The 12,953-nt window shown below is 42.5% G+C and overlaps 1 protein-coding gene across 1 annotated transcript in view; it reads left to right on the forward strand.

Annotated features, from left to right (window-relative positions):
- Positions 1-1,227, forward strand: part of LOC122541437 (zinc-binding protein A33-like) — a 13,984-nt gene extending 12,757 nt beyond the window's left edge. Inside the window, exon 6 of the mRNA XM_043678211.1 lies at positions 231-1,227. Coding sequence (XP_043534146.1) covers positions 231-781 — 551 coding nt within the window. The 3' untranslated portion in view covers positions 782-1,227. The remainder of the gene's footprint in view (positions 1-230) is intronic.
- Positions 1,228-12,953: the final 11,726 nt, after the last annotated feature.

A 12,953-nucleotide genomic window follows, 5' to 3' on the forward strand; every position in this document is an offset into this window, starting at 1 on the left:
ACACACACTCTCTTTCTCATTCTCTCACCTTCTCTTTCTCCATCTGTCTCTGTCCACTTTAACTCACTCCCTTTGTCTCAAACTTTCTCTCCCTTCTTCATCACACCCCAGCCCCTCACCTTCATTTTCAGACCACTCTTCTTCCACTTACATTCTGCGTTGCCTCCCTCACACTCATGCTCTCTTTCTGTCTCCCTCTCTCTAACAATCTTATTTTAACTTTCCTCCAGTTCCAGCCTGTCTGACTCTGGATCCAAACACAGCACATCCCCGGCTCATCCTGTCTGAGGACCGGACCAGTGTGAGACTTGGAGACAAACGGCAGCCGCTCCCTGACTCTTTGGAGAGGTTTGATCCCTGGCCCTGTGTCCTGGGATCAGAGGGATTCACATCAGGGAGACATTACTGGGAGGTGCAGGTAGAAAAGAAGACTCAATGGACTGTGGGAGTAGCTCGAGAGTCAATGGACAGGAAAGGGAGTATCGGACTGCAGCCTGAATCTACGTACTGGATTGTCGGGCTACTTCCTTCAAGTGAATATTTTGCCCTCAGCTCCAACTCGCTGCAACCTCTATCACTGTGCATCAAACCCCAAATTATAGGTGTTTTCCTGGACTATGAGGGTGGACAGGTGTCATTTTACAATGCGGACACTATGTCCCATCTCCACACTTTCAGCTACCCTTTCACTGAGAGGGTCTTTCCCTTCTTCTGTCCAGGACTGGATGATGACGGAAAAAATATTGCACCACTGGCCATTTGTGGGATTAAAGGAGACTGACAGAGCCATTCCATAATTTCACCCCATCCCCCTGCCTCCTGCCAGCTGTAATCTGATGGGGTTTGGTCTCAGTCACAGGTGGAGAGAGAAGCCAGGTTAACATTCTGGGATTAAACCCTGTATCAGAACTGGGAACTGAAAGATCAGCAAGGAGCTGTGTAGGGCTGGGAGAAAGAAGGAGGGGGGAGAGAAGAAACAAAGAGAAGCTCAATTGGAGAGAGGGACTTACTTGGTAGAATGAGCTGTGAGCTGCAGGAACCTGGGGACCTTCCTGCCTATAATGTTGCTCCACAGGCGGGAGGTGGTGCTACATGATAGTGTTTGATCTGAATCAGATTGGACTCAGTGGAGTCTTTCCAGGAGGCACACTACATCATTTCACTGGAGAGTCAAAGGAGTATTTCCAGGGTGCTGTATGACACAGTTCCCTCTTTTTTTAATATAAATTACTAAGAGTTCATATTAGTTCTGCCTGAGATGTTGTAAATTTTTCACCCCACCCTATCGACTCTAATTCTCAGCCTTCTTTACTGTAATGTGGATTCCCAGGTTTTTGCTTTTTAGTAGTGGGTCTTTGATTTACTTTTAGAAGGAGATGAAAGCGGTGGGGAAGGTGTGGGCACCGGAGATCAGTTTCTGCTGTGACGCTTGGCTGCTTTAATTTTATCTCAGGTATTTATCAATAGTTATTCTCATGCTGAGCAGTTCCATAATTTTCTGTTTCGATTAGTCACTACTTGGTTTGTTTCTTATCATTCCAATACTGTTTTCAGATTGGCATCTAACTCTTGTCACATTACAATGTGGGTGGCATGGTGACTGAATGGTTAGCACTGCTGCCGAACAGTGCCAGGCATATGGTTTCGACGACACCCTTGAGTGACTATCTGTGTGGAGTTTGTACATTCTCTAGCATGGATTTCCTCCAGGTGCTTCAGTTGTTCTCATGCCCAGTGATGTGCAGGTTAGGTGCATTGGCTCGGCCAAATTGTCCCATAGCATCCAGGGATTTGTCATTTGTAAAATGGGGTTTGGTTGGATTGGCACAGATTTGATGGGCCTCTTTCTGCACTGCAGGGATTCAATGATTCTTGCATAAAATAAATATGACAAATAACACTGACAAACTGTTGACATGATTCAGAATGTTATGATCAAATAAAATTTGAGGAAAGGAAATTGTGTGTTTATGGAAGTTTATTTTACAATACTGTAAGAACCCATCTTAAGACTTATACATCCAAATGGTATGTGGCTACTATGAATAATAATTTGACAGTTTTTCCGTGCTTTATGTGATGAGTTGACTCTTCGAGCACATTTGCCATAGACAGATAGTGTTTAATAATGTAAAGTAGTGATGTTTGTGGAGTCATTGTTGTAAAAATCTCTGCTCTTCTGGTCTGTCTTAATAGGGAGATCACAGATAGCTGTAAAATAATATTGGAATGGTAGGAGCTTTTAACTTCCCATGGACTGGAGCTGCCTTAGTTGATCAGGGCTTGGATGTGGAGGAATTTGTTAACCGTGTTCAAGAAAGCTTTCTCAAATCAATATGGAGGTGGCCCAACTTGAGAAGGAGCAAAACTCAACCTCCTCTTGGGAAAGGCCCCGTTCAAGAAAAAGAAGAGGCATAAAGAGTCATACAGTGCAGAAAAGTCCCTTTGGCCCATCTGCTCTGCACCAACATAACTACCACTGAAGGCTTGCTAATCCCAATTTCCTGCAGTATTCCCATATTCTTGAATGTTGTGATATTTCAAGTACTCATCCAAATATTTTTTAAAGGTTGTAAGGTTTCTGGCCTCCACTACGTTCATCGACAGTGCTTTCCTACTGCTTTCTACAGTATACTCAGGGCAAAAGAATAATGAGGTAGAGCATCGGGATCATTGAAGATAAATGAAGGCAGCTTTAGATTAATGCGAGGTGCTGCATTTAAGGAATGCAAATCTTAGCAGGACTTATACACTTAATGGTAAAGTCCTAGAGAGTGTTGCTGAATAAAGAGACCTTGGAATGCAGGTTCATAGTTCCTTGAAAGTAGAGTCGCACGTAGATAGGATTGTGAAGATGGCGTTTGATATGCTTTCCTGTATTGGTCAGAGCATTGAGTATAGGAATCGGGAGGTCATGTTGTGGCTGTACAGGACATTGGTTAGGCCATTTTTGGAATATTGCGTGCAATTCTGGTCTCCGCCCTTATCAGAAGAATGTTGTGAAATTTGAAAGGGTTCAGAAAAGATTTGCAAGGATGTTGCAGGGTTGGAGGATTTGAGCTATAAGGACACACTCAATGGGCTGGGGCTGTTTTCCATAGAGCGTTGAAGGCTGAGGGGTGACCTCATAGAGGTTTATAAAATTTTGATGGGCATGGAAAGAATAAGTAGATAAAGTTTTTTTCCCTGAAGTGGGAGAGTCCAGAACTAGAAGCCATAGGTTTAGGGTGAGAGGGGAAGATATAAAAGGGATCCAAAGGACAACTTTTTCACGCAGTGGGTGGGGCATGTATAGGATGAGCTGCCAGAGGAAGTGGTGGAGGATGGTATTATTGCAACATTTAAAAGGCATCTGGATGGATACATGAATAGGAAGGGTTTGGAGGGATATGGGCTAGATGCTGGAAAATGGGACAAGATTAAGTTGGGATATCTCGTCGGCATGGACGGGTTAGACTGAAGGGTCTGTTTCTGTGCTGTACATCTCTATGACTCGATGTGTGAAATCACAGGAGATGGATGAGATCCTAAATGAATATTTCACGTCAGTATTTACTGTGGCTAAAGACGTGGAAGCTAAGGACTCGGGGAAGTTAATATTGATGTCTTGAAAACAGTCCACATTACAGAAGAGGAGGTGTTGGAGTTCTTCAAAAGCATAAAGGTAGATGAACCCACAGACCTTGATCAGCTGTATCCAAGGCCATTGTGAAAAGCTAGGGAAGAAATTGCAGGGACCCTAGCAGACAACCAGTGCTGGAAGACTGGAGGGTGGCTAATTGTGCCGATATTTTAGAAAGGCTTCAAGGAAAAGCCAGGGAACTACAGACTGGTGAGCCTGGTGTCAGTGGAGGTTAAGTTGTTGGAGGGGATTCTGAGAAACAAGGCCTAGATGCATTTGGAAAGACAAGGACTGATTAGGGATCGTCAGAATGGCTTTGTGTGTAGGAAATTGTGTCTCATTAACTTTATTGAGTTTTTTGAAGGGGTGACCAAGAAGACAGATGAAGGAAAAGCATAGATGTTGCCTACATAGACTTTAACAAGCTCTTCAACAAGGATCCATATGGTAGACTGGTTTGTATAGTAAGATCACATGGGATCCACAGAGAGCTAGCCAGTTGGATACAAAATTGGCTTAACAGTAGGAGACAGAAGGTGGCGATAGAGGGTTATTTTTCAGACTGGGCACTTGTGAATAATGCAGTTGATGTGGTTGACATACACTTCAGTAAGGCCTTTGAGAAGGTTCCGCATGGAAGGCTGGTCCAAAAGGTAACAGCCTATGGGTTCCAAGGCAAGTTGGCAAACTGGATCCAAATTTGGCTTACAAATAGGAGACAAAGAATGATAGTGGAGAGTTATTTTTGAAAGTGGAAACTTGGGTGCAGCGACTCTTCTACAGCACTGATTGTAGCTAAAGAAAGGTTGGTATTTATGTGGAAAGAGGAGTGGGGCTGGAAGGAGTATGAACAATATGTGGAGAAAGGTAAAAATCACACAACACCAAGTTATAGTGCAGCAGGTTTGTTTGGAAGTACTTCCAAATAAACCTGTTGGACTGTAACTTGGTGTTGTGTGATTTTAACTTTGTCCACCCCAATCCAATGCTGAGACCCTTGCTATTTGTCATTTACATCAACAATTTAGATATGAATGTTGAAGGAATAATTAGTAATTTTGCAATTGACATGAAAATGAGGATTGCCTCAGGTTACAGTCTGATATTGATCAGCTGATAAATTGGGCGAAGCAATAATGGATGGAATTTAATCTTGATAAGTGTGAAGTGATGCATTTTGGGAGGCCCAATAAGGGAAGGATACACACAGTGAAGAATAGGACCCTCTGGAGTACAAAGTAACAAAGGCATCTTGATGTCCAAGTCCATAGATGCCTGAGCGTTTCAGCATAGATAGATAGGGAAGTGTGGAAGGCTTGCTTTCATTAGCTGGAGTGTGGAATATAAGTCCAAGCAAGATTCATTGCAACTTTATAAAACATTGACCGGGCCACAGATGGAATACTATGTTCAGTTCTGGTTGTCATATGAACAGAAAGTTGTGATTGCACTGGTGAGCGTCAAGACAGATTTACCAGGATATTGTTGAGGATGAAAAGTCTCAGTTACGCTAAGATAGGCTCTGTTTGCTTTCCTCAGAGCAGCGGAGGATTTGATTTTAGATTGGATTACTTGCAGTGTGGAAACAGGGCCTTTGGCCCAACAAGTCCATATCGACCCACAGCCCACCCAGACCCATTCACCTAACACTACGGGCAATTTAGCACAGCTGATTCACCTAACCTGTGCATTTTTTGGACTGTGGGAGGAAACCCACGCAGACACGGGGAGAATGTGCAAACTCCACACAGTCGCCTGAGGCGGGAATTGAACCCGGGTCTCTGGCGCTGTGAGGCAACAGTGCTAGCCACTGTGCCACCCACAATATGCATGTGACGTATACACAATAATGAGAGGTATAGACAGAGTAGATCATGCGAATCGCTTTCCAAGACAGATGTAGATTGGACCAGAGAGCATATATTTAACATGAAGAGTAAGTGGTTTAGATGAGATCTGAGAAAGAATTTATTTTCAATTCAGAGGATTGTAGAGATATGGGACATGCTGCCTGAAATTGTGATGGAGGTAAATATTTTCACAACATTTACGGTATTCAGTTGGTACATTGGTAAGACTAAGCAGATGCTATAACAACGCATCAATGGAACGGTGTAACAATCACCAGACAGGGGTGTACCCTTCCAGTTGGGGAACAACACTTCAGCGGTCAGGGACATTTAGCTTCGGATCTTCAGGTGACCATCCTCCAAGGTGGACTTCGGGACAGGCAACAATTCAAAGTGGCTGAGCGGAGGCTGATTGCTAAGTTTGGTAGCCATGAGACTGACCTCAACCGGGACCTTGGGTACATGACACACTACAGGTGATCCCACTGCATGACGCACTCTCTCTGTCTCACTCATTCACTCACACACATATGCATGTGCAAACACACTCTTACACAATCACACACTCATGCAGATCCTTTCTCATACTCAAGCTGTCTCTCATATACACACTCAGACAACCAGCTCTCTCACCCACACCCATACACACATGCTCTCACAGGCGTATATGCCATCACACTCACACACACTTTACAAAGCATGCACACATGCAAACACAATTTCTCAGTGCACTCATACTCGCATGCACACACTTGCACTCTCTCTCTCTCTCTCTCTCTCTCACGCACATGCATTAGCACACATATGCAAGTCGATGGATGAATTTGTATTTGCAGAATTATATTTGCAGATACATTCTATTTTGCTCAGTCTGTAGGTAGTCAATACAGGCAGTCAATCCATGTAATCTTTTATAAATTCAAGTTTGGAAATAACAGATTAGACAGACTCTAACCTTACACATTTAGTATGCACTTTTGGAATGTTGTGTGCAATTCTGGTCTCCTTCCTATCGGAAGGATGTTGTGAAACTTGAAAAGGTTCAGAAAAGATTTACAAGGATGCTGCCAGGGTTGGAAGATTTGAGCTATAGGGAGAGATTAAATAGGCTGTGGCTGTTTTCCCTGAAGCATTGGAGGCTGAGGGGTGACCTTATAGAGGTTTATAAAATCATGAAGGGCATGGATAGGATAAACAGACAAGGTCTATTCTCTGAGGTGGGGCAAGTCCAGAATTAGAGGGCAGTACAACTGCAACATTTAAAAGGCATCTGGATGGGTATATGAATATGAAGGGTTTAAAAGGATATGGGCCAAGTGCTGGCAAGTGGGACTAGATTAGATTGGGATATCTGGTTGGCATGGACGAGTTGGATGGAGGGGACTGTTTCCGTGCTGTGCATCTCTATGACTCTGATTCTATATCATTTCAGTTGCATGACACTGTAATCCTTTGCTATAAAGTGTGATTTATGTCCTTCTCCACAGCTACCTGATGAAGGAGCAGCATTTCGAAAGCTAGTGCTTCCAAATAAACCTGTTGGACTATAACCTGGTGTTGTGTGATTTTTAACTTTGCCCACCCCAGCCCAACATCGGCTCCTCCACATCATAGGTATTGTAAAAAAATCAAGTTCATTCATATCTTTTAGGGAAGGAAATTTGTCAGTCTGGTACTCCCCTGTATACGTATAACTGCAGACCAACAGCAATGTGCACTTTGGGTCAACTGCGGATGCTGTTCTAGGTGGTGATGTTTAAATTATGTTTTAATGCTTTACACTGTACAGATTGTAACTGGATCTTATTTTCTTACAGAGCAGACAGAATTAATAGAAGGTAAAATCATTGATTTATTCTAAGACAGAATTTGGTGTTTTGTATCTGTGGGTTCAGATCTCACATTGTTCCCCATTCCCGTTAGCCCCTCAAGGAGAGGACATGCGCCACAGTGTAAAGGGTGAGCAAACAAATGAAAACTAGTATGTGATGGTGTCACATCCTCTTAGGAGTTTTTGTTGAAGATCTCCCAAAAGAAGGAATGTGCAACTCTGGCCAAATTCTACCATTACAGCTACAACACTGGCTTAGAGACAGAAGCCAGGTGACACTGTTATAGTCTAATAGATTCATTTGAAATTACCTGAGATGTCACCTTTTGTATACTCCTATCACTCTGCCTGATTGTCATAACAGCACAGCACAGCATTGATGTTGACATTATAAATGCTTTACACACCATCTAAAGCTCTTGGCCACCTACAAAGATGTATTATATGACACTCTACTCACAACAATTGTATGATCTTATAGTATCTCTGCCCTTGCTCTCTCTGCCTTTAAACTCTGTGTCTGTGTGCCCAGCTGAAGAGGCAGCATTCAGAAAACTTTCTACATTGACACACACTAGTTTTGGACACCCTCATGCTAGGAAAAAGACCAAGGCTATTCAGTCTATCCACACCCTTCATGATTTTCTAAACCTCTATAAGGTCACCCCTCAATCTCCAATGCTCCATGGAAATATTCCTCAGCCTATTCAGCATTTCCCTATAACTCAAACTTTCCAGTGCTGGCAACATCCTTGTGGATCTTTTCTGCATGCTCTCAAGTTTAACAACATTCTTCCTGAAGAATGGAGACCAGAATTGTATGCAGTATAAGTGACCTCATCAATGTACTGTACAACCTCAGCATGACATCCCAACTCCTATACTCAATGTTATGAACAATGAAGGAAAGCGTGTGAAATCCCTTCTTCACCACACTCTACCTGTGACTTCACTTTCAAGATACAATGAACCTACACCTACTAGGTCTCTTTGTTCAGCAACACTCCCTGAGCCCCTATCATCAAGTGTATAGATCCTGTCCTTGTTTGCCCTACCAAAATGCAACAACTCACACTTAAATTAGACTCCATCTGCCATTCCTCCACCCAATGGTCAATCTGATCAAGGTCCCTTTGTGCCCTGAGATAATCTTCTTCACTGACTACTATACCACCTATTTTGGTGTCATCTGCAAACCATCCAAAACATTTATATAAATGACAAAAGTACTGGGCCCAACACTGATCCTTGTTACAAGACCCCAGTCCAAAAAAGCAGTCCTCTACTACTACCCTCTGTCTCCCATCATCAAGCCAATTTTACATCCAATTGTCTAGCTCCCTGTGGATCCCTTGTTTTCCAACCTTACTCCATAGTCTACCATGCGGAACCCTGTCAATTTTTTTGGCTAAGTCCATGTATCACTTTGTCTTCATCAATCTTCTTTGTCACTTCTTCAGAAAACTCAATCAAATTAGTGAGACATGATTTCCCATGCCCAGAGGCATTTTGACTATCCCTAATCAGTTTTTGGCTTTCCAAATAGATGCAAATCCTGTCCCTCAGACATCCCTTTGTTTTAGGGGGCCATGACTAAAGTGGGCAAAATGGCAGCGTGGAACATTTTAAACTGATACAAGATGGCTGACAGGAGTTGGCAATGACACATAGCAGATGTTTGCAGTCAGGCATGTGCTCTCCATATAGAGACACTGAATAAGACAAGATTTTTCATAGAAAGAAACATTAGGAAAGATAATCCGATTTGTGTCAATGGATAGTTGACACACACCTGGTGTCATGTGGCTTCTGATTTTGTCCACCCCAACCCAAGACTGGCATTGCCACATCACGTTATTTAGTAAAAAGTAAAAGGAAATGTCTGATCCTACAGTATTCTAAACTATTTAGGGAATTGTAGAATTAGAACTGCAAATAAATTATTGTGAAAAGGTTAGTTGCATTCTTTGAGCAAGTGTTTGTGGGCAGTAAAGGAGTTCAGTGCATTATTAGGGAAGACACAGCAATCGATGGTGCAGGCACAACTTCTAAGAGTCCATTGGCACAGAAGGAGGACAGAGGAAGTTTCTAAGAAAAGAGATCAGGACTAGGGAGAGATAAATAATTGATGCTTAAGCGCAGATGTATATAATTTGAACAAATTCTCATATCCAAACATAAAGGTAAGAGTGACAAACAAAGATTACAAAATACAGAGAGAAGATGTGGTTATGATGCACCATCAGGTTCAGGAATAGCATCTTCCCAGCCATTATTTGACTGACAAATGGACTGCCTAGCTTCAAGTAATGCTGATCTTGTTAATGTTGATCTCATCTAGCGCACGTCCTGAGCAGTGTAACCTCAATGCTTCTGTCTAAGTTTGTTTTACAACCTTTGATCTGTGCTTCCTTGCTTACTATGATCTGCTTGGACTACTCATAAACAAACCTTTTCACTACATTGGATACATTTGATAATAAATCGAAACAATCAATCACTTATGTCCTCTAGTTATTTGTGGAATCCAAACAAGTTTCATTTAATGACTTGGTGAAGTTGTATAGTCTTTGAATTTCACCCATGTCAGTGGAATTTGAATAGATACATTTTGTTAAGAAAAGAAAATTAGTAATAGAAAGTGTTTGGAAAAGAAACACTAAGGAATTATTGAGAAATTAAACTTTAGTTTCAAATTCACTTACATAATGCAAATAGCAGGGGTCGTAACCTGCAGCTGCAAGTCAGAAGGGGTAGATAGGACAGAGAAGAAGGCGTTTGGTAAGTTTTCCTTTATTGGTCAGTGAATTGGCTGTAGGAGTTGAGAGGCCTTTTTGCAGCGGTACAGGACATTGGTTAGGCCACTTCTGGATTATTATATGCAATTATGGTTTCCCTCCTAGAGGAAGGTAGTTGTGAAACTTGAAAGTGTTCAGAAAAGATTTACAAGGATGTTGCCAGGGCTGGAAGGTTTGAGCTATCAGGAGAGGCTTAATAGGCTTGAACTGTTTTCTCTGGAGTATTGGAGGCAAAGGGGTGATCTTATAGATCTTATATTATAAAATCATGAGTGACATGTTTAGGGTAAATAGACAAAGTATTTTCTTTGGGGTAGGGGAGGCCATAATTAGTGAGCATAGGTTTAGAGTGAGAGGGGAAAGATTTAAAAGGGACCTAAGGGGCAATGTTTTGATGCAGAGGGTGGTGTGTGTATAGAATGAGCTGCCAGAGGAAATTCTGGAGGCTGGTACAATTACAACATTTAAAAGGCATCTGGATCAGTACATGAATTGGAAGGGTTTAGAGAGATATGGCTCAAGTGCTGGCAAATCGGATTAGATTAATTTAGGATATCTGGTTGGCATGAACGTGTTGGACCAAAGAGTCTGTTTCTGTGCTGTATATCTCTATGACTCTATGACTTGATGACTGTTTGTTTGATCCCTCAGACTGAAGTGAGGGAGGGGTTGTTCTCAATTTGTCAGCTGTGTCACAGAATTGTAGTCATTTTACGTTAGAGTTGGCTTTGAAGACATTGTAACGTAACATTTGATAGAAATTAATATCCTTATGAATCTGGCATCCTAAAATTAGTACACAACACCAGGTTATAGTCCAACAGGTTTAATTGGAAGCACACTAGCTTTCGGAGCGACGCTTCTTCATCAATCACCTGATGAAGGAGCATCGCTCCGAAAGCTAGTGCGTTTCCAATTAAACCTGTTGGACTATAACCTGGTGTTGTGTGATTTTTAACTTTGTCCACCCCAGTCCAACACCGGCATCTCTGAATTAAAATTAGAACAGAATTCATAAGAGTTCGTAGTGATAAGTAAGTATCCACTTTATTGGCAATAAATAGCTGGCAAATGCCTGAGAAGGGGTGCAAGTGTTAGAGGCATTGTAAGATCCCAAAGACACATAATGAATGTATTTTCTAAATATCATGAAATTATGGGATGGTTGAGGGCTGCTGTAGAGTTGTCCATCATGAATTGTGTATTTGCTGGTTTGGATGTCTCGATTGGGACATATGGCTAACGATGACATCAATGTCACATGAAATTATTGGATTACAAAAGGTATAAAAATGTATTCAGCTAGGAAAGCTAGAGTGTCATTGACCTCTCCTCTGATCTGAGCTGTAATTGATAGGGCAACTGAGCTCCATGTCAAAGCCAGATTTCGAGTGGTCTCTAGCGTCTCCCACATGTTTGGTAAAAAGGGTCTGAATAAAGGTTGCTTTCACTGTTGAACACAGAATTGAAGACTCCTGTTTGATATTTCTCCTTCCAACACCCTCCAACAACTTACTAAGCACTGACATGAGGCTTACAAGTTTATTTTTCCCTGGCTTTCCTTACAGGCTTTCTGAAAAAATGGCACCATATTCGCCAACTTCCAGTCTTCCAGTACTTTACCTGTGGCTGTTAATCATCGAAATGTCTCAGCAATGGACCCAGCAATCTCTTCCCTAGCTTATCACAAAGCTCTTGGAAACACCTGATCAGGTCTCAGGATTTATTTGCCCTTATGCATTTTAAGATTATGGAAGAAATTTGACACAACTGTGTTTGGAAGCCATCTTGTCACAAAGCAATGTTTGCAGTAAAATGTAGATTGCTAATGAAGTGCTGTTAGAGCCTAAGCTGAGGAATTTATTTTGATAACATGACCTTGTAGCTGCAACCTGTCTCAGTTCCTCTGGCCCCATAGACACATTACTGCTTCATAGATGATATATTGTTCATTATGCCCCTTATCGGTTTCTGTTTCTTCCTAGCTAAACCTTCAGCCTAAGATAACATTCTGTAGACATTAAGAAATGTAGGTCTGGATAATTTATGTAGACCTTACGACTGCACCAAGGTTGCATACTTAATGGGCAGTGGGATTGTAATATACTATATAACTTGTAACACTCTGTCCCTCATTGGAATACATCTGACTTCTCCAAATGAACAAAGATGTACTTCCCCAGGGCCATGATTAAAAACTAATTCTCGAGGTCAAGGTCTCAACTCCTGACTATTTTGTTTGAAATGATCGATTGGGTTGGGATATCTGGTCGGCATGGACAGGTTGGACCAAAGAGTCTGTTTCCATCTCTGTGACTCTGTGACTCTATCTGGCAAAAGATTTATTTTCCCCAACAATTGGCGTAGTTGACAGGATTTAGATCAGAGTGGTGCTGGAAAAGCACAGCAGGTCAGGCAGCATCCGAGGAGTAGGAAAATCAATGTTTCCGGCAAAAGCCCTTCACCACTCCAACCTCGCACCCTCACAACACGCAGCCCTCCACTCCCTCTGCTCCAATCCCAACCCCACCATCAAACCAGCAGGTAAAGGGGGTGCAGTGGTAGTTTGGCGCACTGACCTCTACACCGCTGAAGCCAGATGCCAACTCAAAGACACCTCCTCCTCCTCCCCCCCCCCCCCCCCCCCCCCCCCCCCCCCCCCCATCACCAAACCATCATCTCAAGTTACAGATAAAGCTGAATATGTCCAATGACCTCGTGGTCTCTTTACCCTGTGAGCCAGCCCCGAAGGGGTTGACTGAGACAAGCTACCCACTTGGGGGTGCAACTTACCTCAGATGCCCACACAGCTACCACTGCTGAATAACCCTTTCCTGAAGGTACCCTGCAAA

Source organism: Chiloscyllium plagiosum, chromosome 37 (genome assembly GCF_004010195.1).
Source record: "Chiloscyllium plagiosum isolate BGI_BamShark_2017 chromosome 37, ASM401019v2, whole genome shotgun sequence".
Classification (NCBI taxonomy): Eukaryota; Metazoa; Chordata; class Chondrichthyes; order Orectolobiformes; family Hemiscylliidae; genus Chiloscyllium; species Chiloscyllium plagiosum.